This window comes from Rhodotorula graminis (genome assembly GCF_001329695.1).
Source record: "Rhodotorula graminis WP1 unplaced genomic scaffold RHOBAscaffold_2, whole genome shotgun sequence".
NCBI lineage: Eukaryota > Fungi > Basidiomycota > Microbotryomycetes > Sporidiobolales > Sporidiobolaceae > Rhodotorula > Rhodotorula graminis.
The window spans coordinates 1,058,091-1,081,049 of record NW_017264929.1 but is presented as its reverse complement, the minus strand read 5'-3'; the positions used below and the strand labels follow the sequence as shown (position 1 = coordinate 1,081,049).

The following is a 22,959-nucleotide window of genomic DNA, read 5'->3' as shown; positions in this document are numbered from 1 at the left end:
GAGCGGTGCGAAAGGCTGCGTGAGGAGCGCGAGGCCGCCGCCCCCCTTCCTCGCCGGCCAAGGTCTCTGCTTTTCTGGCTGCGAGATGCGAGAGGCACAGCACTAGCGAAATGAAGTCGACTCGTCATCGTCGGGCTCCACGGGCGAGAAGCGCACACGCTCGCGTCGGTCCGTGCACCTCGACCTGCTCCGTACGTGGTCGACGGCCGGCCGCTTTCCAGCCATAGTCAAGCAGAGCACGCCTCTCTCGCAGGCTTACGCGCAGAAGAAAGAATCGCCTGATAGCCTGTCGCTCTCTCGGCTCGCCCCGTCTCGGTGCGCCGCGCGAGACGATGCCGTCGAGGAAGGGTTGCATTGGCAGGGCTCGAGCAGCACGTGGCGAAGCGCCTTGGCGGGCGCGCGGCGAGGGATGTGTTGATGACGATACAGGTCGTGAAGATGCGGACATGCTATGAGGGCGACGAGGCGACGTGTGAAGGGAGGTCGAGAAAGAGGGGAAAGGGCGAGCGCTCAGGCGAGCTTGTCTGCAGGAGAAATCGGGTCAGGGGAGGTGCTCGACGCTGCAGGAGGAGGAATGAAGAACTGAGAGACGCACAACGCTGGAGGAAGGTGAGCGCGAACCGGCTAACGAGGCTTGAGTCGGTCGTCGCGAGCAGATGTGCGCCGCCCTCGATCGTCTTCAGCACCTTGTCCTCGTCAGGCACTGTGCGAGAGGGGCGTCAGATGTTGTACACGAGAGTGAAAGAGAGAGAGGGGGGGGGGGACGCACCGCTGACGAACCGGTCTCGCCAATCCTCGAGCGACCCTTCAGAGCTCACCGTCCGGTCGAGCGAGCCGCCGAGGAGCAGGACCGGGCACCGCACCGCCGCGAACACGTCGGGTGATGGTGCCTCGCGCCGGAACCAAAAGAGGAGCTGGTCGACGCGGAACATGTCCTGCCCGTCGCCGTCTGCACGAGGAGGACACGGGTCGGCTCGAGGACGAGGGGCGAGATGGCAAGAGAGGGACGCACTGATTTCCTGGTACTGCTCGAGGAAGGCGTCTTGTCGCTCCTTCATGTGCGTCGCGCCGCTGAAGAAGTAGTCGCCTGCGGGATCCAAAGGGTCAGCTTCCTGGCGACCGGCGAGGAGAGGAAGGGGCAGCAGCGACGCACCGACGACCGCCATCGCCTCGTCGGGGATCCTCCCGCTCCGATCACCGTTGCCGTCCTTGTTAGCCATGCACGCTGGTCGCCACTCGGCGTTGAGCGTCTCGTAAACGAGAGGCGGGCTGTCGACGGGTCAAAGCGGGTCAGCCGAGACTCGTCGTGGCACGTCGCGCAGGGAAAAGAGGGGGACGCACTCGGTGACAAAAGACGGCGAGACGAGGACCATGGCCTTGACCTGCGCACGAAAGCGAGCGTAAGCCCGGCCTCGGAGAGGACAGCCGCGGCGGGAGAGAGAGAGAGGACGACGGACCTGCTGTGGTCGCTTGGCAGCGAGGTAGGCGCCGACGTGCGACCCGACGAACGACTCGCCGAAGTAGGAGAATGGTCGATCACCGAGCAGGGCGTCCACCATGGCGATGAACTCGTCTGCTCGCTCCTGCACGAGAGGGGGAGGTGTCAGCTCACGCCCGCGCCAGCTGCTCCTCGTGAAGGTGGCGGACAGGGTGCGCACCTCGAGGGTCTGGAAGTGATCGAGTGGGTCGCCTCCAGTGCGCCCGTAGTAGCGCGAGTCGAACGAGACGAGGTTCAAAGCCTCGCGCAGTCGAGGATCCCGGAACTGCACGCCGCACGGTCAGCTCGACTTGGTCACAGAGAGTTCGACAGGGGAAGAGAGCGTGGTGCGCACTTGATGCATGAACGAGTTGGACGAGGACGTGCCGGCGTGGTTGAAGACGAGGGTGGGTTTGGCCGGATCAATGGCGTCGTCGCTCTCGGGCGCAGGCGATTTGATGCTCATGCCGAGGTCCTCGTAGCGCGGGTTGATCGTGTAGTAGGTGCGCCTGCGGGTCCATCACGTTGATCAGCGCGTGCACCGTGTGCGTGGGTCGACGACGACTGCTGGTCGGAGTGTGGGGCACGGATGCGACGGCGGGAGCTCGGCACGGGCGGCGAGGGACGCACAGGTTGATGTTGGGCACGTCGAGGTACGGCATGGCTCTTGCAGCGAGGTGCAGGCGTCGACGCGGACCCAGGAAAAGGCGTCGAGTGAGGGGCCGAGGCGAGCGAGCGGGTGAGGCAAACCGGGCCGGGACGACAAGATCGACCGCGCCTGTCACAGCAGCGCCCAGCAAAGTTTGGCCCCGCTCTTGCCGTCTGGCCCAATCTCACGGTAAGACAACCCCTCGGCCGAGGTCGACGACGAGCCGCCGCGAGCGCCGACCAGGCGGCAGTGAGCGAGGGGAACGTGCGACGACATGCGGCGCCTCTCTCGCTCTCCCGGGAGCAGCGTCTCACGGTGCAGGGCGCGACAGCGTGCCACTCGATCGTCGAGACGAGAAAGAGGAGCGTGAGAGAAAGGGAAGGATGCTCGACTGCAGAGTCCAAAGCTACACCTTCTCGAGCGAGTCGTCCGAGACGACGAACCGGACGCCGTGCTGCTCGTGGCCCGACGGCGTCGACCTCTGCGACGGGAGGTGGTGGATGCTCGCCTGCCAGTTGTCGGCAAGGTCGCCCTTCTCGTCGCCCTCGCCGTCGAGCGACGGATCCGACCCTCGCCGCGACGGATCCCTCGTGCCCATCTCGATAAAGACGTCGTCCGGGACCTCGCCTCGAGCCCTCGCCTCCTTGCGCTCGCGGCGCTCACGGCGCATCTTGTCGAGGCGCTGCTGGAGGTCCGGGCGGGCCGGCGTGCGGGTTGTCCGGATCGCCGGGGCGTACTCGCCGCCCTCCTCGTCGTCGACGCGCACAGCCGTCGTCGTCGTGTGCGTCGAGACGGCAATCTTGAGGCCCTCGAACGCGCCAGCCAGGTCGCCTTTGCGTTGAGGCTTGGCGGACGAGATGTCGACGATGAGGCTCGCGAGGCTCAGCTCGATCAGGAGCTTGACTAGGTAGCCGACGGGATGCACACTCATGTCTGGCTCGTACAAGAGGGGTCAGGGATCGTTCCGAAGGTGTTCGAGGCCGTCGAGAGCCGTCCAAGGGCGCTCAGGAACGCTCGAGAGGCGAGAAAGGGACGTACAGACGAAGGTATTGGGCAGAGACATCATGCCGATGATGAGGACATCCATCGAGATGGAGAGGATGATGAGGCGCTGGTTCATGCGCAGTAAAGGGCGGTAGCGGTCGAGCCCGTTCTGGACGAGGCGCGCCTTGACGACCCGAACAAAGTGCCAGTTGAGGAACGCGTCGACGATGAGGTAGACGACCTTCTCGCAGCTTTGAGGGAGAGTACGAGTCAGGCCGGCACGCAGAGATAGGCTGTGAGCGAGACGAACCGGTCCCAGATCTTGTTCACGGCGATGTACCTGTCCGAGACCTGGAGGCGCGCCGGGATCCAGATGCTGCGCGAGGAGGGCGCGAGGAGGGTCGAGATGGGGGACGAGAGGGGATGACGAGGAGGGAGAAGAAAGGAGGGCAGAGGGAAGGATTTGAAGGGGAAAAGAAGGAAAGGTCAGGTCGGCCTTCTCCAGTTGAGAGAGGGTCCCGCTCGTCGTCTCGACGCACCAGTAGACCGAGATGTTGATCGCCGTAATGAGCGCAGCGATGCCGTACTTGAGGTAGTTCTGGTGCCGCCGATCCGAGACGAGGACTGTGAAGAGAGGCAAATGAGCGTCCACTCGGGAAAGGTCGAGACGCCGACGACTCACGGTTTAAGCGGTTGACGATGATCTGGAGGAGGCACTGAACTTGGAGAGCCCATAGAGTGAGAATGCTGTAAGGTGGGCAGTCGTCAGTCGCGAGAAGAGGAAGGAGGAAGGAGAAAAGGGAGGAGGACGGACGTGAAGAAGAAGGTAAACGAGTGTGGGATGACCTCGATCATGTAAAGCCAGCACAGGATGGCGAATAGGAGGCACACGAGCCACTCGGTCCAGATGAGGACCGTGTAGACGGACAGTTTGTGCGTTTGAGCCCAAGCCGCCGCCGTCACCCAACAGCCGAACCCGAGGCACCAGGCGAACGCGATGGTCGCGACCCTGCGAGGCAGAGGAAGAGAGTCAGGACGATTTGGGTAAGAGGTAGAGAAGACCGGCTCGAGGAGGGAAGAAAGGGGAGGGCTCGGCGGAGCTGAGGAGGAGGAGAGGAGAACGACGCGACGTACCTTAGGTCCTGCTCCGTCACCGGCTCGTCGACGTAGGGTCGCTCTGTTTGGAACGCCATGCTCCGTGCGGGAGACGAAAGCAGAAGCACAAGTCGAGGTAGCGAGGCGAGAGCGGGAGGAAGTCGAGGCTCGGCGAGCGGACGAGGAGGCGAACGGCGCCACCGGACTGACGAGAGACAGGAGGCCAAGCGCAGCACGATTACGGGGGACCAACGTTCGCCGTTACCGAGGGCTCGAGCCTGCGCAATTCCACGATCTGCGACTTGTGGGCGGCGCCTGCGCGAGACAAGGAGACGAGGAGCGGTGGGTCGGCTCGAGCATGCGAGGCTCGGCAGCGCAGCGCAGAGCGAGCCGAGGCTCCTGCAGCCGCCACGGCTAGCACCGTCGGACGCAAGCAGCGGTGCAGAGAGAGGAGGAGGAGCGTGAGCGCAGTTGACGCCTCCTCGCGTCCACTCCGCCCTCGACACTGCTCCTGAGCCTCACCCGACCAGCGCAGCTCGGCGTCTAGCTCTCCCGCTACAGCTTCCGTCCCTCTCCCGCACCCACCGCGCCGCCGCCGACCACAACCGTCATCAGCTCACCTCTCCCTCCCTCCTCTCCCTCTCCTCGAAGGACCTACCGCGGGGCGGGGGCGTGCCGCGCGATCTGCAGATGAGAAGGGCTCGGCCCGGGTGCGGCCGGACGGCTGCTCAAGTTGAGGGGTGCCGCCGCCGCCGCTCGAGGCGCGCATCACTGGAGCGCGCGCACCTCCTGGACAATGGCGAGCGCGTGCCCGAGACGCTTCGGCGACGAGGGTGCCTTCAGGAGCCTGTCCCCGCTCGCGACGCTGCTTCGCCTGCGCATCCGCCGCCCTGTCGAACGTCGCTCTGCTCGCCGGGCCCCTCGCTCGCCTTTCCTGCTCCCCCTCGCTCCTGCACCTCGCCCTGTGCTCTCGAACGCCTCCCAACGATCCACAAGATGGGCTGCGCAGGATCCACGCCCGTCGACCACGAAGCAGAGGCTCGCAAGTGCGTCCTCTCCCCCTTCGACTCTCGACCGAGAGCTGCACGCTCGCAACCTCGGTTGGACGATCGACTGACCCATCTTTCCTCCTCTCTGCAGTGCCGCCATCGAGAAGACGCTCGCGCAGGACCGCGAGAACCAGCGGCGAGAGATCAAGCTCCTCTTCCTCGGCGCCGGCGAGTCGGGCAAGAGCACGATCATGAAGGTGCGCCCGCCTTCTCCATCTCACGAGAGCCCTTCCACTGACTCCCACCGACGCGCGCAGCAATTCTCGCTTGCCTACGGCAAGCCGTTTACGGACCAGGAGCGCCTCGACTTCCGGGACGTGATTTACGACAACTCGCTTCGCTCGATGCAGGTCGTCGTCGACGCGTTCGACATGCTCGGCATCGACGTCCCGCCTGCGCTCAACGCCGATATCGAGCTCGTCATGTCGTTCGGCGACGAGCCGGAGCTCGCGGCGCAGACGGGCGAGCTCTTGCCGGACGTGGCCAGGGCGCTGTCGGCGCTGTGGGACTTTGACGGAGCCAAGGAGGCCGTCGACATGGCGCACGAGTTTCAGCTGAACGAGTGCGTCCCCTCACTCGTCTCTCCTACGCCCGGACGCACTGACCTCGTCTCTCTCGCGCGCAGCTCGGCACCCTAGTGCGCCCTCTTCCTCCTGTCCTCGTCGCCAATCTCTGACTCGTCTCGACCTGCAGCTACTTCAACAACATCGCTCGACTAGCCTCGCCTGGCTACATCCCGTCCGACCAGGACATCTTGCGTTCGCGCGTCAAGTCGACGGGCATCTCGGAGGTGTCGTTGAACGTGCACGGCACCACGTACCGCATGTGCGACGTCGGCGGTCAGCGCTCGGAGCGCAAGAAGTGGTGCGTCCTTATGTCACTCGTCGTCCGTCGTCGCTCGCCGTCGTCGACGTCTCGAGCTCACAACCTCGTCGAGCAGGGTCCACTGTTTCAGCGACGTCGAGGTCCTCCTTTTCGTCCTCGCGATCAGCGAGTATAACCAGATGCTGTACGAGGACGAGTCCGTGTCGCGCATAGCCGAGGCGACGACGCTGTGGCAGTCGATCTCGAACTCGAAGTGGTTCGCCAACGCGAGCACGATCCTCTTCCTCAACAAGGTGCGCCTCACTCTTCCTCTTCCTCGTTCTCTTCCTCGTGCCCCTCCCTCCTCGAACGTTCCCCTCGTCGTACCCTCCCCTCCACGTCGCAGGCATTGACTCAGCCGCCGCGCGCTCGCCCGCTCGCAGATCGACCTGTTCCGCCAGAAGCTCGAGCTGTACCGACTGAGCGACTACGTCCCCGAGTACACGGGCTCGAACAGCTACGAGGCGACGACGCTGTGGCTGTCGCAGCACTTCTCGAGCCTGTACGAGAACAAGCGCCGGGCCCTTATCCTCCACCTCACCTGCGCAACAGGTGCGTGCGGTCTCTTCCTCTCTTCCCTCTCCCCCTGTTCTTCCTCTCACTCTCACAAGGCCTGGACTGACTCTGGGTCCCCTGCAGACACGACTCAGATCCGTACCGTGCTCGCTGCTGTGCAAGAGCAGATTCTTGCGAACAACCTCTTGAACGCCGGTCCGTCCTCTTTTCCCTCGCTCTCTCTCGCTCGCCCTCTCCTCCTCGCCGTCTCGCTGACCCCGTCGAGTGTGCGCAGGTATGATGTAGACGACGCCCTCGGTCCCTCGCGCCCCTGTTTGTACGACCACTGCTCCTTCCTCGTCGCTCAGTTCCCTGTAATGCCCTCCCTCTTTCGCTCGTCCTCGGCCGTCACTCTCCTTTCGCTGTCGCCCTCGAGAGATGACGAAGGACCGTGAACGCGCGGCGAGAGCCCAACGTCGCACCGAGAAACAGCGTGAGCCGCACAGACGAGAGGAAGCTGCGACCGGGACACATACGGACGGGGCCAGGGCGCGCGGTTGAGCTTAGAGGAGGCATGAACGGGACGCCGCTTGTCATTTCACGCGAGGACGAGCGACGATGAAGCCACGCAGGTCGGCCGCCGTTCGCGACGAGGAGCACCACCTCTTGCTCGACCTCATCCTCGCGCACTGCCGCTCTGGACACCAGAGATTTGCAGCAGAGCTACCACCGACCCTCGCCGTCGCTCGCCCACCCCGCTCCTCGCCTTCACAACCCCAGCCGCCTCCTCATCTCCCCTCATCGTCACCCCCGCTCGAGCCAGCCTTCACCCGCTGTCCGACGCCGCGCCACCGCCCACAAGGTGCCACGATGGCATCCTTCTTCAACTTTGGCCACCCAGTCGAGGTCGACGTGCGCCTCGCCGGCGAGGACGAGCGCCAGTCGGTCGAGGTCAAGGGCGACCACGGCGGCAAGGGCGCCAAAGCAGACGCGCTCGCCGGGAGGGAGCGTTGCCCGGTCTTCTTGGATGGCGAGAGTGTGCGGGGACAGGTGCGTTCCCTCTCTCTCGTTGTCGCGACGCCGTACCCCGCCCACCTCGCCCAAGTGGGGGGAGCGCGCAGCGACGGCACCCTGACCTCGAGCGAGAACGCGCACTGTCCTGCAGGCTATCGTGAGGGTCAAGGACGGCAAGGGCATCAAGCACGACGGCGTCAAGGTCGAGTTTGTCGGCAGCATCGGTGCGTCCTTCTCTCCCTCTCTCCCGGGCCTCTCTCCTCCGCCGAGCGGGATCACAACCCCGCTTTTGCGCATGAAGCAGCCAGACTGACTCTCTCGCACCCACAGAGCTCTTCTACGACCGCGGCAACCACTACGAGTTCCTCTCGCTCGTGCAAGAGCTGGCGACGCCCGGCGAGATGCGGACGGCGCAGGCGTTCGACTTTGAGTTCAAGAACGTCGAGAAGCAGTACGAGAGCTATCACGGCATCAACGTCAAGCTGCGGTGCGTCCCACTCGTCCTCGTCCTCGTTTGGGCCCGGTGCAGGCGCGAGTCCCGCTCGCCCCAGGTCCTGAACATGCTCGAGCGAGACGGCCGACTGACTCGCCCTCTCGCCTCCCTGCACCACAGCTACTTCATTCGCGTCACGGTCTCGCGACGAATGGCCGACATCGTCAAGGAGAAGGAGCTGTGGGTCCACTCGTACCGCATGCCGCCCGACATTACAAACTCGATTAAGATGGAGGTCGGCATCGAGGACTGCCTGCACATCGAGTTCGAGTACAACAAGGCCAAGTGAGTCGCCGTTGCCCCCTCGCTCGGGATGGCCAAGCGCGAGCCTTGCGTGCCAGCTGGCCGCCCCTGGAGGTTTGTCGTGCAGCGACTCACACTCTCTCGCCCTGTGCGCGCAGGTACCACCTCAAGGACGTCATTGTCGGCAAGATCTACTTCCTCCTCGTGCGGATCAAGATCAAGCACATGGAGCTGAGCATCATCCGGCGAGAAACGACGGGAGCAGGTGCGTCGGCTGTCCTCGTCCTCTTCCGTCTCTGCGGAGCACGAGCAAGCCCCTGCGCATGCTCCGCCGTAGAACTCTCGAGGGGGGGCACTGACTTTGTGCCTCGTTACGCAGCGCCGAACCAGTACAACGAGAGCGAGACGATCACCAAGTTCGAGATCATGGACGGCGCGCCCGTGCGAGGTCCGTCCGCCGTCGTCCTCTCGGCCTCTCTCCTCTCTCGCCATCCCGCCTGACCTCTCTCTCTCTCTCTCTCATCCTCTCCTCGCAGGCGAGACGATCCCGATCCGGCTGTTCCTCGGTGGGTTCGAGCTCACGCCGACATTCCGCGACGTCAACAAGAAGTTCTCGACGCGGTACTACCTCAACCTGGTCCTCATCGACGAGGAGAACCGGCGCTACTTCAAGTGCGTCCCCCCTGTGCCTCTCTCGTCATCGGTCCCACTCGACGCCCGCACTGACGCTCGCGCCTCTTCTTGCCTCGCCTCGCAGGCAGCAGGAGATCACGCTCTTCCGCAACCGCGAGGGCGTCCAGGGCCTGCCCGCCGTCATCCCGCCCGCAGAACCTGCCCTGATGTCGCCCGGTCTCGCCCAACCCGAGCCCAATCAGCTCCAGTTCTCGTCCGCCGCCGCCGCCTCCGCCGCGTCTGCCGTACCCGAGTCGCCCGCGCTCCCTGCACCGCCGGTCGATCAGTCTCCTCTACCGGTCTAGCGCGAGACGTAATTCAGCCTCTATACACTCTCTGTTTGTCCTCTCGCTGTCACTCTCGAGAGCGCGAGAAACGACAGCTCTACGAGGCGAGAACGAGAGAAACACAAAGAGCCTGCGGTTGCGGACTATGTACAGAGAGCGCGCCTCGCCCCTCGTTCCTCCAGGACGCACACAAGCCTCACTCACGCCTTCTCGCCGAGCGCCGCCCGCAACCGCTGCTCAACCTCGTCCGCCCGCCTCAGCCGCTCCTCGAGGTCCGACAGCTCTGCCCGTTGCGCGGCGACGGCGCTTCGCCTGTGGGCACCGTCGTCGTCTATCAGCTCGTCGTCCCTCGATGGGGAGGAGGTCGAGCAGAAGGAAGGCGCACGGCCAAGCTCACTCACTTGCTGTCGACGCCCTCCTGGAGGGCCGCGACCGGGTCGTTCTCGCCGTGCGTGTGCGCCTTGCCCTGGAGCGCGTCGTTGGGCGGGTCGGAGGGACCGTGTTGCTGCGCGACGTCCTTGGCCTGCACGACGCGTTCGAAGCGAGGGAGGGAGGTGGGGAGGCGAGGACGTCAGGCGGCTCGGCTCGCGGCTCGTCGTGTGGGGCGAGGAGGAGAGGGCGGCGCGATGGGGGCGTGAAAGGGACGAGGGACGAACATGCTCGTTCTGGGCGTGCACGGCAGCGACCTTGTCCTTGAGGAGGGCGTCGTGGCGGGCCGTCGTCTGGGCGAGGTCGTCGTCGACCGAGGTGCTGTTGCCGAGCGGGGAGGAGGGGAGGGGAGTGCGAGTGGGAGGATGAGCTCGTGCGCACGTCGCTCTTCCAGCTCAGCCTCTAGAGGCAGCACGCCATGCCCCGAGGGCACAGCCGCGCCCCAGGCGAGCGAGAAGGACGACGCGGGACGGACCTGTGTTGGAACCGGGCGACCTCCTCCTCGAGGCGCTGCTGGAGCTGGGGCGGAAGCTGCGCGTCGCCGAGGGACGCAGTCGAGTTGTCGAGGCCGGACATGGGGGTCGTGCAGGTCGGGCAGAGAGTGTGGTGGAGGAGGGAGACGAGCCGAGCGAAGGCTCGCGGTGGACCGTAGACGTCGACACGCTGACAGCTTGCACCGCCTCACTCTCGAGACCAGCTCGCAAGGGCTCAGAGGGGCTCTCCAGAGTCTTGCAATGCATTGACGTGCGCAAACGGCCGCGAGGATGAGCGCTGGCGAGCAAGCCGAATTCCGAAAATCGCGGCGAGCGAGAGAGAGCGGTCGAGCGCAGAGCCTGAGGGCCAGGCGTCGCGGGCATTGCCGTGTTCCTGACCTCGGTCGACGGCTGCAAGATACGCCGGGCCGCAGGAGCACAGACTGGACGCGGGCGACGACGCCGCGCTCTCGTACGAGAACACGTCCGAGGGACGAGCGTCGCCCGGTGCACGCTCTCCAGAGCTGTGGCTGCCGCCGCCTCGTCGACAGAGCGTCTCAGTCCAGTCGACGTTGTGGCGCCGACCAAGCAGGAACGACGAGGAAGGCCGGGACCGCAGCAGTGACGGCCGAACAGTCTCTGTCGCTGCTGCAGCTCGTGCCACGGTCGAGGGACCGTGACCACAGCGCGCAAGTGCGGCGAGCAGTAGGCTGCAGAGCCGCTCGAGCGAAAGAGCGAGTCGCGCCGGAGCACACAAGGGTGCGCCGGTCTCGTGCGCAGCAGCGAGAGCGTGCACGGTCACCTCGCCACAAGCGGGAAGCAGCTCGTGCCGTCGCAGCGGTGCTCGAGGGGACAAAGAGACGTCTCCTTGACCCGCCACTGGAGCGCAGTATGCCGGTTCCGGGCGCCGCCAGCTGTGCGACGAGCTGGAAGCCTGCAAGCGTCGAGCGAGGAGGCGGCCGCGCAGAGCTACGTCGTCGAGCTGTGCTGTGGCTGGTCGAGAAGCTGGATCGATCCGTGCAGCTCGCACTGTGCGAAGTACACGCTGCCCGAGCGTTGCCTCGTTGAGCTCGAGGCAGTTGGAGATGAGGAAGTTGTCGAGGTCGGCGAGGCGCTGGGCGAAAGCACTGAGCCGCGCAGCTGGTGCGGGGCGTGGCGGAGGAGCACCCTCGAGCTACAGCGTACAGCTGGCGAGGTCGTGGCTCGTAGTAGAGGGAGCGGCGTTGCTCTCCTCCTCCTGGTCGAGGTCGGCGGCGGCTTTCATCAGCTCGACCGCACTCGCACTCGACGCGACCGCCCCGAGCGAGGCTTGCGAGGGCTCTGAGCACCATGGCCACCACCGTCGTCACGTCGTCGTCGTCCTACAGCTCGTACCGCGACTCTCGCTCGCCTCTCCCCCTCCAGGTGCAGCACGCCAACCTCGCCATCTCGTCGACCGTCTACGTCGGCAACCTGAGGTGCGCCTCGCCCTCTCTTTAGGCCTCGCCGCTTAGTAGCTGAGCCCCCGCACCCCGCCCGCAGCTTCTTCACCACCGAGGAGCAGATCTACGAGCTGTTCTCCAAGGTCGGCGAGATCAAGCGTATCATCATGGGCCTCGACCGCAACCTCAAGACGCCCTGCGGCTTCTGCTTCGTCGAGTGAGTCGGCCGCCGCTCGTCCTGCGGGACGCCGCGGCGAGGGCTCCTCCTCGCCGGCCGTCCCTTCCGTGCGCCGAGCCCCAGCTGACCCACTCCTGCCCGCACCCAGGTTCTTCCTGCACGAGCACGCCGTCGCCTCGTTGCGGTACGTGTCGGGCACCAAGCTCGACGAGCGCATCATCCGCGCCGACCTCGACCCGGGCTACCTCGAGAACCGCCAGTACGGCCGCGGCAAGTCGGGTGGGCAGGTCCGCGACGAGTACCGCGAGGACTGGGACGGTCCGTCACGCTCTCTCTTCTCTCTTTCTGGCTTCGCCGCCCGACGACGAGCGAGAATTGATGATGAGGATGTAGCTGACGCTGGACGAACGACCGCAGCGGGCCGAGGCGGGTGGGGCCACCTCAAGAACCGCGAGGAGATCGAGGCGCAGCGACAGCGCGAGGTCGACGAGACGTACGGCGAGAGCGGCGCCAACCGCGACGTGCCGACAGGAGAGCGCGTCCCGGACGAGGTGCGCCCCGCTCTCTTTCGTCTTTCGCCCTGCTGGGACGCGACCGGCCTCGAGCCCGTCGCCGGTCCCGTCTCATTCGGGCGTCATGAAGAAAGAGAGCCGTCTGACACGTCGTCCCTTGCAGAACCCTCGATTCCGCGACGAGCGAGACGACTAGCCCTCGTCCGACCATTCCTCCTTTGCTCGCCGTGGTCGTCGCCTTCTGTACTCGTGTTGTATCTCTACATCGCTTTCGCACGCACTCTCGCCATCCGAGTGAGCTTACGAGAAGAGAGAGAGGGAAGGCACGACTTGCAGGAGAGACGGCGAAGAAAAAGGGCCCGTGCGGGAGAGCTTTCTCTACGAGCCCGCCTTGTCGTCCTCCTCGTCCGAAGCGGGCGCTATCCGCCGCTTCTTGTACACCTTCTTCTCCTCGACCGACGTCCTGCCGCCGCTCGTCGCCTCCTCGACGACGATGACCTCGCCGTCGTCGTCGCTCGCGTCCCGCTCCGCCTCGCTCGCCCGCTCCTGCCCGCCGACGAGCGCCGCCTTGTCCCTCGACGGCTTCGGCGCCGGCTCCTTCTTGGCAAAGAAGCCCATGAGGCTCCCCTGCCCCTTGTCCGCCTTGCCCTCGGCCTTGCCCTTGCCCTTCCCCTTGCCGCCCGCTGCCGCCTTCTTCTTCCCCTCGACGCCGCCCGCCGCCCGCCCGCCGACGACAGCGAGCCGCTCGCCCCACACCTTGGCGACCGCGCCACCAATGTTGGCCGTCGGCACCTCGGCCGCGTCGACCCACTTTGCGCGCCCGGCGAGCGACTGCACGAGCGCGTCGTCGTCGGCGCCGGCCTTCTTGGCGGCGCGGGCCGCCTCCTTGGCCGAGAGGGCGGGGCGCAGAGCGGGAGGCGACGAGGAGCACAGGACGAGGCGCTCGGCGTGGTGGGTGCGGACGAGGTGCGAGTAGATCTGGGTGACGGGCGGGAGGGCCGTGCGCGAGAGGATGCGCGGCGTCGAGGTCGACGTGGTTGAGGGGGAGGAGGGGGGCGAGTCGGTCGAGGGAGAGAGGGTGGACGGAGGGAGGTCGAGGAGGGTGGCGAGGAGCGAGTTGAGGAGCTTGGTGCGGGCTTTTGGGGAGGGGAGAGGCGAGTCGGGCGCGAGGTCGATGGCGGGGAACTCGTTGAGGCCGGCGAGCAGACCTGTCGACGAGAGTGCGTCAGACAGAGAGCGAGAGGCGTCACAAAAGAGAGAGACAAAAAGAGAGAGTCGAGCTCACCCTTCTCTGGCCGTTTGACGAGCAGCACCTTCCTCTCCTCGTCGCCCTTGTCGCCCTCGCTCGCGACCCATTCGACAACGCACACGACCGAGTCCTCGTCGCGCTTCTTGACCTTCTCCTTGGCCATGGGGAACACCTCGACGCCGTGCGCACGGGCCTCGGCGGTCGACTCGTACGGCAGGGGCGCGCACAGGTCGCACAGGTCCTCGATGTCGGGCGCGGGAGCCGGGCTTGATGACGATGAGGTTTTTGGTTGATGCGCGACGTAGCGGGCCTGCGTGCGCGGAGGCAAGTCAGCTCGAGTCGGGCAGAGAGGGGGAGAGGACGAAGGAGGGTGGGTGCGCACCTCGGCGTAGGCGAGGCACTCGTCGCTCAACGGGCACTCGTCGCACTTGGGCGCCTTGGGCGTGCACACCGTCGCGCCGAGCTCCATGAGCGCCTGGTTCCAGGCGCCCGGCTTGTTCTTGCCACCGACGCCGCACTTGCCCTCTCCCCCTACCTCGCCGCCCTCGCCGTCGCTGTCACGCGCCTTCTTCTTGCGCCGCTTCGGCTGCGGCGGCACGAGCACGTCGGCGAGCGCCCAGATGAAGTTGGCCGTGCTCTTGGCCTTGTCGGGGGCGTGCAAGGCCGTGAGCCGGCTCAGGACGCGGATGACGTTGCCGTCGACGGTCGCGCTCCTTTGCCCGAACGCGATCGACGAGATGGCGCCCGCCGAGTACGGGCCGATGCCGTCGATCGACAGGAGGCCGTCGGCGGTCGAGGGGAGGACGCCGTCGTGCGAGTCCATGACCGTGCGGGCGCCGTCGAGGCTGCAGGGGGGTCCGAGCGAGTTAGGCTCTGCGGCGGGTCGACGTCGACGAACCACAGAGAGAGAGCCGTACAGCCGTTTAGCGCGACTGTAGTAGCCGAGCCCTTGCCAAACGCCGTTGACCTCCTCGATGTCGGCCTCGGCGAGCGCCTTGACGGTCGGGAACTTGGCCATCCACTTGAGCCAGTACGGGATGACCGTGTCGACGCGAGTTTGCTGGAGCATGATCTCGGAGACCCAGACCTGCGACGAGGGAGGTCCTCAGTCAGTCGACGTCGCTCGTGAGGAAAGGGGAGCGAGGCAGAGGGGACTGCCGCGACGCACCTCGTACCCTCGCTGCGTGCGCTCCTCCTCGTCCATAGTCGCCGGGTCCACGTCCTTCCTCCACGGCATGCCCCTCGTCGCGCGCACACCGTCAAACCACGCGAGGAGCTTCTGCTGAACGACGGCGGCATCGAGCGCGCTGTCAACCGCAGGCGGGAGCGTCGGCTCAGCCTTCTTGCGCTTCTTGGTAGGCGAGGGCGAGGGCGGCGCAGGGTAGTACGGCGAGGTGAGGAAGGCGTGGTACGACGCCGCGTGAGGTCGAGCGGGGAGCGTCGAGAGGGCGGCCTCGAGCTGCGAGGCGCACGGGTGCGCGGTGTTGGGGCGAGGAAGTGGCCGTGCTGGGGCTGCAGGTGCCCTCTTGCGCGGCGGCATGCTCGGACGACGAGCGAGGCGAGTTGATGGCGAACCGCGCCGCGCCGCGACGGGGCAGGAGCTTCTCTCCGCGGACTTTGCTCAAGGGTGCTTTCCTCTCGCACAGCTCGACAGAGTGAGGGAAAGTAGACTCATTGCACGCGGTCCCTCGCTGAAGTAATACGAGCAAGCGCGGGTGCAGCTTGGCTGGATCCATCGGCACCCTTCCTCACGGTCCGCGCGCGACGGCGAGCCCGCGGCGTACACGCCGTGCGAGCCAAGTCGGCCGTCGGCGACAGTTCGAGGTCGGCCGAGGGTGGACGGCACGGCGAGAGGACGTTGGTAGGCCGTGTGCAGCTTGAAGAGATCGTGAACGGCGTGAGGGGGAGTGCGGTCGGTGCGCTGGCTCTGCGGGTGTGTCTTGTCAGTGACGCGTCCCGAGAGAACAGAAGAGGAAACTGAGCGAGACGGACCGGTCTAGAAATCTGTTCGGCTGTGCGCTCAGACGAAACCGAGCGTCTCGTCGATGATGCGCTGGACCTTGCCCGTGTCGAGCTCGGGGAAGCTGTGCTGCGCCGACCGCCCTTGCTGCAGCTCCTCGGCGAGCTCCTCGAGCGTGTGTGCGAGGCCGCTGCGAGCAGGGTGCACAGGGTCAGCGAGGGTTCCGTCGGACAGGCGGAAAAGGGGGAGAGAGGGGGACGCACCTCGGTTCGCGGCACACGACGGCCCAGCCCTTGCTCTCCATCTCGTCGGCGAGGTCGGCCTGGTGCGAGTCCATGAGGTTCGAGTTGGGCACGAGGACGAGGCGGCGGTGCGGGCGAGAGGAGGGAGAGGGTGAGGTCGAGGAGGACGAGGAGGGGAGGGGGCGCAGGAAGGACAGGATCGAGCCGGCGCCTGTATGAGGCCACCGTCAGGGCATGCTGTAGAGGAGAGAGAGTGCACGAGAGCGCACCTGCGTGGCTGACGACGAGGTCCGCCTCCCCCACCTTGTCCTCGAGATCTCCCAGGAAGCGCACCACCTCGACCGCGAGCCCGCCCGCCTTGAGACTCGCCCCCTCCTGCCAGCCGTGAGGGAGCGCGCTGTTGCCCACTTGCGCGAGAAGCCGGGTGACGCCGAGCGAGGAGAGCGCCGAGAGTGATGAGGCGGAGAGGGCGGCGGCGACGAGGGGGTCGAACCGGGTCGAGCCGACGGTAAGCACGGCCGTGCGAGGCATGCTGAGCGTGTAGACGCAGCCAGCGAGTGCCGGCGGCGCTGTGGAAGCAGAGAGGCTCGCTCGCCGTCCGTCTCGCGCCGAGTCGCAAAAAGGCACGTGCGGCGAATGTTGCAACAGAAGGAGGCGGGGCCCGACAACAAGGAGAGAGAGAGGGGGACTACTGCGACGCCTTCTGCGCTTCCTCGAGACGCTTCTTCCTGCGCTCCTCGGCCGCCCGCTTGAGCGCCGCCACCTTGTCGTCGTCGTTGCGCTTGGCCACCTTCTGCACCTTGTGCTCGAGCTGCTCCTCGGCCTCGCGCTTGCGCCGCTGCTCGAGCTCGAGCATCTGCTGCTCGACCATGCGACTCTGCCGCTCGCGCGCCTGCCGCTTGCGCTCGGCGGCCGACACGCCCGGGTGCAGGAGCGACTCGGCGCCGCCCGGACCGTCGCCGCCGGCCGGCTTGGGCTGCGCGCGCGCCGAGATCGGGACGGCGAACCCGCCGGCCGTGCTCTCGCCGCCAGACGACGACGGCTTGGGCTTGGCGACGACGTTGAGGCCGCCCGACATGAGCTGGCGCCGGTCGATGATCTCGCCGTCCTCGTTGAGCTCGACGCGGCGGCCCGTCTTGGCCTCGTGCTCGGCCGCGACCTGGACGTCCGTCTTCTGCCGCTCGTCGTCGGTCGGTCGCGCGGGGCCGAGCGGGACCTTGGGCGCCGAGGCGGCGGCGGCGACAGCGGCGGCGTGGGCGGCCTCGGTCGTGTCGAGGTAGCTCTTGAAGAAGGTCGTCATGCCGCCGCGCTTCTTCTTCTCGGCCTCTGCAGGGAGATCTCGAGTCAGTATGGTCGGCGCAAGAGGGCAAAGCGGAAGCGAGACTAGGGGAGAGGGGACGCACCCTCGCGCTTCTTCTCCTCCTCCTCGGCGACTCGGAGCTCTGCCTGCTGGAGCTTGTACGCCTCGGTGACGAACGCCTCCTTGTCGGCAAACTCGTCGCCCTCGCGCTCTCGCTCGCGCTGGATCATCTTGTCCTCGGCGCGCAGCCGGTCCTGCTTGCGCAGCTCGGCCGTCTCCATCAACTTGGAGACGTACTTGGGCTGCGAAGAGGGAGGGGGTGGGTCAGCGCGGGCGCAGGAGAGTCTCGAGAGGAGAGAGAGAGTCGAGGCGCACCTTGCGGTCTGCGCCCTCGTCCTTGCGCAGGGCCTGAGCCGACTTCTCGGCGGCCTTCATGTTGTCGTACACCTCGTCGTATTCAAAGACGGAGCTGTCGAGGGCGAGCTCGGCCTGCTGCTTTGCCTTTTGCTGGCGGGACAGGGTCGCAGTCGACACGGCGGGGCGGTTCTTGGCACGCGAGGTGTCGAGCGGAGCGGGAGGAGGAGCATCGTCGTCGTCGTCGCCGCCAAAGACGGGGCGGGCTCGAGAGGGCGGTGGAGGCTTCTTGGGTGCTTGTCGGGGGAGGGCGTTCTTGTTGAGCCCGAACGAGAGCTTTGGCGGGCCCGACATGGTCGACGGAGGAGAGCAACCTCATCTCCTCGAAGGTTACCCCTCGTCACACACCGCTCACTCGCCATGAAGGCCGACAAGGACCCGTACGACGACTCTTCTGTCGATGCATTCGGCCACTACCACGACGGCGAGCTCGCCCAAGTCGACGTCGCCCTTCAGGGCTCGGTCGAGCCGCTGTCGGCCAAGTCGGTCGATGCCATCAACCGCCTCGCACGCTACAAGCCGCCGCCAGACCCTTGTGAGCACCTCCCGTGTCCCGTCTGAGCCCCCCCGTACAGCAGCTGACCCGCCCTCGCACCTCCTCTCCTCCCTCTCCCCTCGACCCGGCCTTCTCGCCCGGCCCCACAAAGACCCGTTCCCCGAGGGTCGCGCAGCCGTCCTCGTGTGCTTGTTCGGCTCGAGGCGAGTCTCTCCTGCAGCTCTCTCGACGATTGGCAGACCGGCGTGAGGAGTTGCGTGGCGAGAGCGAGCTCACCGGTCGTTCCCCTCCTCCTGCAGGTCCGGCGACAACCTCAACGTGATCCTCTCGACTCGCAGCGAGACTCTCCGGACATATGTGCGTCCCTCTTCCCCCTCCTCGGCTCGACATACAAGCTGGCATTGACCTCTCGCGTCTCCGCAGCCAGGACAAGGTCCGCTCAGCCCTCGACTCGCGAGCTGTCTCGCGCCATGTTGACGGTTCCACCCTGCGCGCAGTTGCGCTTCCCGGCGGCAAGATGGACGATACAGGTGCGTACGCTTCGCTCTCTCCTCACGTGGAGCGTCGTTGACCTCACTCGGCCCGCAGACATCAACCTCGAGGCGACCGCCCGACGAGAAGGTCCGTCTGCGCCCGCTTTCACCCCTCGCCGCCGCACCTGACATGTCGGGTCTCGCACAGCTTTCGAGGAGATCGGTCTGCCGATAGACACAACCCGGATACGGTATCTCACCGCGCTCCCGCCGTTCCTCGCGCGCTCGATGATGCTCGTCACGCCCGTCGTCTGCCTCCTCCTCGACTACACGCTCAAGGTGCGCCCGCTTCTCCTCATCGATCGAATCTCGAGCCACGACTGACGCTCTGGACCCTGCGCGCAGCCCGAAATCAACCCGTCCGAGGTCGCCGGCGTCTTTTCGTTCCCGCTTGAGGGCTTCCTCACCTCGTCGCCGACCCACCCCGTCTTCCACCGACCTCATCCCGCCGTCGTCACGAGCGGCGCGGCGCCGTACTACACGTTCGAGGACTACCCGTGGTTCGACGGCCGGCGGCACCGCTTTCACTCGTTCGAGACGAGCCCGCAGGCGGTTACGGGGCTCACGGCCGAGATCCTCATCCACGTCGCCATGCTTGCCTAGTGCGTTCTGTCTCTCTTCTCTCCTCTCGACGCCTGTGGCCCTTGCGTCGCCGTCCCTCGAACCGAGCGCTCGCTCGACCCTGACTGACCGTTCCTCCTTCTTCCCCCCGCAGCGCGCGCGAGCCCGAATTTCCCCTGTACGCGAGCGACCAACGCCCATACGACCTTCTCGTCAAGCGTGCGCTCCGGGATCCACGGTGGGACGAGTTCAGGCGGCGGTGGAGGGAGCGCAAGGCCGAGAAGGAGCGGGCGAGCAAGCTGTGAGGCGGCCTCGGGGTCGGCGGGCGGGACTTGGGGCGACGACGAGGGGCTGTATTGGAGTCGCATGTTGTGCAATGAGGCTGTCTGACGAGCCAATGGAGCTGGGAGAGCGGTCGCACCCTTCGCCGGGTCCGCTTCACCGCCGAGCGAGAGGTCCACTTCGTCTCGTCGCCTCTCCCTCTCCACCGGTCGCTCCTGCCACCGCCGACTGAGCACGACAGCATCGAGCATGGCTGTTCTGTCCGAGGAGCCGAGTGCGTCCACCGCGCAGCCCCTCCCTCTCTCGCCTACTCCCTCATCTCTGCTCACGCCTCGCCGCGTCGACAGGTCTCCCACCACCCTTGCAGGCCGCCGTTCAGCAGCTCATCGCGCTCTACGACGGTGCATCATCGACCAGCCTCGACTCGGCGGTTTGGAGCGGCGTCGCACGGTCGGGCAAGACCCTCGCCGATAGCCTGCGGAGCGGTGCGTCCTCTCCCTCTCCTCTCTCGCTTGTGCAGCACCCAGGAACTGACCACGTCGCCGCAAAAAGAGGCTTTGAGGACGGCGGCAGGGCAGGCGGGACTCGTGAGCGCTGTCGCAGGGCTTCTCGCGCAGGCGGTGCTCGCGCAAGGGGGCGGTGCCGAGCTGCTCTCGGCACAGACGGAGCTCGCGCGCGTGGTGGGCAACCTCTGCTTCGAGCACGGTGCGTCCCACTTCACTATATCTTCAGCGCTCGGCGAGGCAACTGACCCGCACTCGCGCACTCCCCCACAGACCCGAATCGCCAACTCGTCCTCGACGCCGACATCCCGCTCTCGCTCGCCCGACTGCTCGGCCGCACGCTCGAGGTCCTGCATGAGGGCGAGGAGGTGCCCGAGGGCGGGCAGCGGCCCCTGTCGATCGACGAGCTCAAGTTTGTCCGGGCGACGACGGGCGCGTTTCTCAACGCCTCGCTCAAGTTTGGTGCGTCCCGCCCGTCCTTCCCTCTCCGCTGTGCCACACCTCGCGGAGCGAAGCGTGTTGTTGAAGACCACTGCCGCACGCAGACCCGATGCGCCGCCACCTCTCTCGACGCGAGATCCTCGTCCCGCTCCTCGCCCTTCTCGACGCGCGCACGACGGCCGGCAAGTCGACCTCGCCCGTCTACACCGTCGGCTGCTGGGCGCACGAGGTCGGCGAGGGCGATAACGCCGATGAGCGCGAGGAGCGGCTCCAGATCGGGCAGATGGCGGCCGGGTGGACGGCCAACGTGCTCGAGGATGTGCTCGGCGAGAGTGCGTCCCTCCTTTCCCTCTCTATTCTCCTCGTCTGTCCCTTCTGCACGTGCCCGAGTGACTGACGTCGAGGAAACCCGCAGGCAAGACCGACTTTCCTCCTTCCGGCGTCCTCTCCCTCGCTTCCATCGTCCTCGCCGTCTCCTCCCCTTCCGCGTCATCCACCCTTCCCTCACACGTCTCGACCGACGACGCGACCGACTACCTCGACACCGACATCGAGCTCCTCACGATCGCCTCGTCCCTCCTCGAGTCGCTCGCGCAGGACCTCCCGTCCGCCGCGTCCGCCCTCGCCTTCTCGACCTCGTCGCCCTCGCTCCCCTACCCCGACCGCACCCTCCTACACCAGCTCCTCACCTTCATCGCGCGCGCCAGCGCCCCCGCACACTGGGCCCTCGCGGCCTCGGACGACCCCGCACGGGCCGACAAGGCGTTCGCGGCCGTCAAGGCCGCCGTCGTGCGCGCCGTCGTCGAGGCGCCCAACAATGACGAGGTCATGGAGCGCCTGTGGAGCGAGACGAGGAGCGGGACCGGGCAGGGAGAAGGGCAGGGCAGGAGCTGGCTCGTCGAGATGCTCGTGCGGTGGCTCGAGGAGGCGCAGGGCGAGGGGCGGGAGGACATGCTCATCGCGGCGGCGCACGTGCTCGCCGGTCTCGGTCGCAAAGGTGCGTCCCTGGCTCTTCCCTCGTCCCTCGTCTCGCTCGTTCCCGAGCGCGTCGCCTGACTGCTGGACGTCGCGTCGCAGACGAGCACACGCTCTCGCTCGTGCACGACTACGCCCTCGCCGAGCCGCTCGCCCGCACCGTCGCCGAGCGTGTCAGCGGCGCGATCGGCCGCACGGGCCGACCGGGCGAGACGACCCAGATCCTGTTCGGCGTCGTGAGCCTCCTGCGGCACTTGGCGATCCCGGGTGCGTCGAGCGCTCCCTCTGTCGGCCTCTCGTGACCCTAAGAGCGTCAGGAACTGACCAGAACGTCGAGTCATCGGACACAGCCGCCAACCGCGACATCCTGGGCAAGGCGGGCGTCATCTCGCCGACGGCCGAGCTCCTGCGACGAGAGCTCGACATGGTCCAGCCGCTGCAAGGCGCCGTCATTGGGTTGCTCAAGCACCTCGTCACGGGCAACAGTGCGTCGCGATGGACCTCTCCTCCTGTCTCTGCGCACGCTCTGACCCTGAGCCCGCAGTCTCGAACGCGCTCGCCGTCCTCGGCCTCCCTCCTCCTTCTTCCGACACTTCCTCCACCACCCCTCTCGACACTCTCCTCGCCCTCATCTCGCGCACCGACGAGCTGCGCCTGCGCGCCGAGGGCACCCGCGTCCTCGTCAACCTCGCGCGCACGCTCTTCTCGCTCCCGTCGTGCGCCACGTTGCACGAGGACGGCGGGCTCGCAGCGGCGGTCGTGCAGGGGAGGGAGCAGCTCGTCAGGCGGGACGTGAGCGACGCGATGGGCGAGCTCGTGCGAGGGAGCGAGAAGTTCCCGATCCTGGTCAACGAGGGCGTGGTCGGGTTGACGTTGGTCGCCGGGAGCGGCAGCAAAGGCGGTGCGTCCTCCCTCTCTCTCTCCTATCTTCGCCTTCTCGGGCGCAGTACTGACGCTCTACGCGACGACAGCCTCTCTCGTCCTCGCATCTCTCCTGCATCCGCCGTCGCGTGCCGCCCCTCCCGCATCCGCACCCGAGCCCAACCCGCTCGACGCCGCCGCCGCCTCAGCCTCCATCGCCACCCTCTCTGCTCCTCCACCACCTCCAGCACCCGCACCCGCTCCCGACGACGCGCCACCGACCGCCGCAGCCATGCTTGCGCGCTGGCTCTCGCTCGCGCCCACCCTCATCCAGCAGCCCACGCCCTCACAGGCGCTCCTCCGCCCCGAGATGCTCGCCAACGCCGCCTCTCTGCTGCACGCCGTCGTCCTCGGCGGCACGGCGGGCTCGTCGCGCGGCGGAGTCGAGGCGCTCAAGGAACTCGTGCAGGTACCGCTCGAGGCGGCGGCGGCGGCGCTCGACGGGCCGGCGGGAGAGGCGGCTCGGCGCGCTGCGGAGGCGGTGGCGAGTGTGCAGGAGCAGTAGACGACGAGCGCGGGTTGCGAACAGACGAGCTTTCCATGCTTGATCGCGTGAGACGGCCTTATTTCACCGAGCACTGTTGCCTCGCGCTCGGGTCGAGCAGCCTGCGTAGCCTGACCGGGGCTCTTGAGAGGTACCCATGCGTACGGCTGCAGACGAGAGCGCCGGCAGGGAACTAGCGAGACTCGGTTCCGCGGCAGCGAGGAGAGCGTCCAAGTTCTGACGACGTCTCGCCCGCTCGACGC

At 66.7% G+C, this 22,959-nt stretch overlaps 11 protein-coding genes across 11 annotated transcripts; 5 read left to right on the top strand and 6 right to left on the bottom strand.

Annotated features, from left to right (window-relative positions):
• Positions 1 to 335: 335 nt before the first annotated feature.
• Positions 336 to 2,155, bottom strand: RHOBADRAFT_66025 (uncharacterized protein). The gene is made up of 10 exons (XM_018418851.1): positions 2,108 to 2,155; positions 1,833 to 1,986; positions 1,659 to 1,763; positions 1,458 to 1,583; positions 1,342 to 1,382; positions 1,154 to 1,269; positions 1,013 to 1,087; positions 770 to 949; positions 596 to 703; positions 336 to 524 (listed from the first exon to the last, which is right to left on the bottom strand). The coding sequence occupies exons 1-10, from the start codon at positions 2,137 to 2,139 to the stop codon at positions 511 to 513; spliced, it is 951 nt and encodes a 316-aa protein (XP_018273715.1). The 5' UTR covers positions 2,140 to 2,155; the 3' UTR covers positions 336 to 510.
• Positions 2,156 to 2,979: 824 nt separating this feature from the next.
• RHOBADRAFT_9657 (uncharacterized protein) lies at positions 2,980 to 3,998 on the bottom strand (the record flags this gene model as incomplete). The annotated part of the gene is made up of 6 exons (XM_018419249.1): positions 2,980 to 3,059; positions 3,165 to 3,351; positions 3,417 to 3,486; positions 3,650 to 3,734; positions 3,793 to 3,857; positions 3,925 to 3,998. Coding segments are annotated over 6 exons (561 nt in total), but the record flags the coding sequence as incomplete, so codon positions are not given.
• A 1,203-nt stretch (positions 3,999 to 5,201) lies between these two features.
• RHOBADRAFT_51490 (uncharacterized protein) lies at positions 5,202 to 6,919 on the top strand (the record flags this gene model as incomplete). Its single annotated transcript, XM_018415866.1, has 9 exons — positions 5,202 to 5,251; positions 5,346 to 5,451; positions 5,512 to 5,816; positions 5,880 to 5,891; positions 5,948 to 6,118; positions 6,195 to 6,372; positions 6,502 to 6,670; positions 6,758 to 6,829; positions 6,909 to 6,919. The coding sequence occupies 9 exons, from the start codon at positions 5,202 to 5,204 to the stop codon at positions 6,917 to 6,919; spliced, it is 1,074 nt and encodes a 357-aa protein (XP_018273713.1).
• Positions 6,920 to 7,483: 564 nt separating this feature from the next.
• Positions 7,484 to 9,372, top strand: RHOBADRAFT_33826 (uncharacterized protein; the record flags this gene model as incomplete). The annotated part of the gene is made up of 8 exons (XM_018413148.1): positions 7,484 to 7,663; positions 7,779 to 7,851; positions 7,958 to 8,114; positions 8,241 to 8,405; positions 8,522 to 8,628; positions 8,743 to 8,811; positions 8,900 to 9,035; positions 9,121 to 9,372. 8 exons carry the CDS (start codon positions 7,484 to 7,486, stop codon positions 9,338 to 9,340), a joined length of 1,107 nt encoding a protein of 368 aa, XP_018273712.1. The 3' UTR covers positions 9,341 to 9,372.
• Positions 9,373 to 9,431: 59 nt separating this feature from the next.
• On the bottom strand, positions 9,432 to 10,347 carry RHOBADRAFT_66024 (uncharacterized protein). Its single transcript, XM_018418850.1, has 4 exons — positions 10,227 to 10,347; positions 9,979 to 10,072; positions 9,724 to 9,845; positions 9,432 to 9,634 (listed from the first exon to the last, which is right to left on the bottom strand). Exons 1-4 carry the CDS (start codon positions 10,325 to 10,327, stop codon positions 9,523 to 9,525), a joined length of 429 nt encoding a protein of 142 aa, XP_018273711.1. The 5' UTR covers positions 10,328 to 10,347; the 3' UTR covers positions 9,432 to 9,522.
• A 1,206-nt stretch (positions 10,348 to 11,553) lies between these two features.
• Positions 11,554 to 12,531, top strand: RHOBADRAFT_41656 (uncharacterized protein; the record flags this gene model as incomplete). The annotated part of the gene is made up of 5 exons (XM_018413925.1): positions 11,554 to 11,681; positions 11,746 to 11,862; positions 11,972 to 12,141; positions 12,241 to 12,374; positions 12,499 to 12,531. The coding sequence occupies 5 exons, from the start codon at positions 11,554 to 11,556 to the stop codon at positions 12,529 to 12,531; spliced, it is 582 nt and encodes a 193-aa protein (XP_018273710.1).
• A 119-nt stretch (positions 12,532 to 12,650) lies between these two features.
• Positions 12,651 to 15,124, bottom strand: RHOBADRAFT_51486 (uncharacterized protein; the record flags this gene model as incomplete). The annotated part of the gene is made up of 5 exons (XM_018415865.1): positions 12,651 to 13,543; positions 13,621 to 13,894; positions 13,967 to 14,429; positions 14,502 to 14,671; positions 14,753 to 15,124. 5 exons carry the CDS (start codon positions 15,122 to 15,124, stop codon positions 12,714 to 12,716), a joined length of 2,109 nt encoding a protein of 702 aa, XP_018273709.1. The 3' UTR covers positions 12,651 to 12,713.
• A 480-nt stretch (positions 15,125 to 15,604) lies between these two features.
• RHOBADRAFT_41654 (glycosyltransferase family 1 protein) lies at positions 15,605 to 16,317 on the bottom strand (the record flags this gene model as incomplete). Its single annotated transcript, XM_018413924.1, has 3 exons — positions 15,605 to 15,734; positions 15,808 to 15,997; positions 16,056 to 16,317. 3 exons carry the CDS (start codon positions 16,315 to 16,317, stop codon positions 15,605 to 15,607), a joined length of 582 nt encoding a protein of 193 aa, XP_018273708.1.
• A 134-nt stretch (positions 16,318 to 16,451) lies between these two features.
• On the bottom strand, positions 16,452 to 17,794 carry RHOBADRAFT_33822 (uncharacterized protein; the record flags this gene model as incomplete). Its single annotated transcript, XM_018413147.1, has 3 exons — positions 16,452 to 17,112; positions 17,190 to 17,388; positions 17,462 to 17,794. 3 exons carry the CDS (start codon positions 17,792 to 17,794, stop codon positions 16,475 to 16,477), a joined length of 1,170 nt encoding a protein of 389 aa, XP_018273707.1. The 3' UTR covers positions 16,452 to 16,474.
• Positions 17,795 to 17,856: 62 nt separating this feature from the next.
• On the top strand, positions 17,857 to 19,395 carry RHOBADRAFT_51483 (uncharacterized protein; the record flags this gene model as incomplete). Its single annotated transcript, XM_018415864.1, has 9 exons — positions 17,857 to 18,035; positions 18,148 to 18,199; positions 18,296 to 18,353; positions 18,420 to 18,429; positions 18,494 to 18,526; positions 18,585 to 18,617; positions 18,678 to 18,808; positions 18,875 to 19,131; positions 19,245 to 19,395. Exons 1-9 carry the CDS (start codon positions 17,861 to 17,863, stop codon positions 19,393 to 19,395), a joined length of 900 nt encoding a protein of 299 aa, XP_018273706.1. The 5' UTR covers positions 17,857 to 17,860.
• Positions 19,396 to 19,621: 226 nt separating this feature from the next.
• Positions 19,622 to 22,717, top strand: RHOBADRAFT_51482 (uncharacterized protein; the record flags this gene model as incomplete). The annotated part of the gene is made up of 10 exons (XM_018415863.1): positions 19,622 to 19,646; positions 19,720 to 19,857; positions 19,925 to 20,077; positions 20,149 to 20,337; positions 20,421 to 20,648; positions 20,732 to 21,313; positions 21,394 to 21,558; positions 21,642 to 21,776; positions 21,836 to 22,192; positions 22,263 to 22,717. 10 exons carry the CDS (start codon positions 19,622 to 19,624, stop codon positions 22,715 to 22,717), a joined length of 2,427 nt encoding a protein of 808 aa, XP_018273705.1.
• Between the last annotated feature and the right edge of the window lie 242 nt (positions 22,718 to 22,959).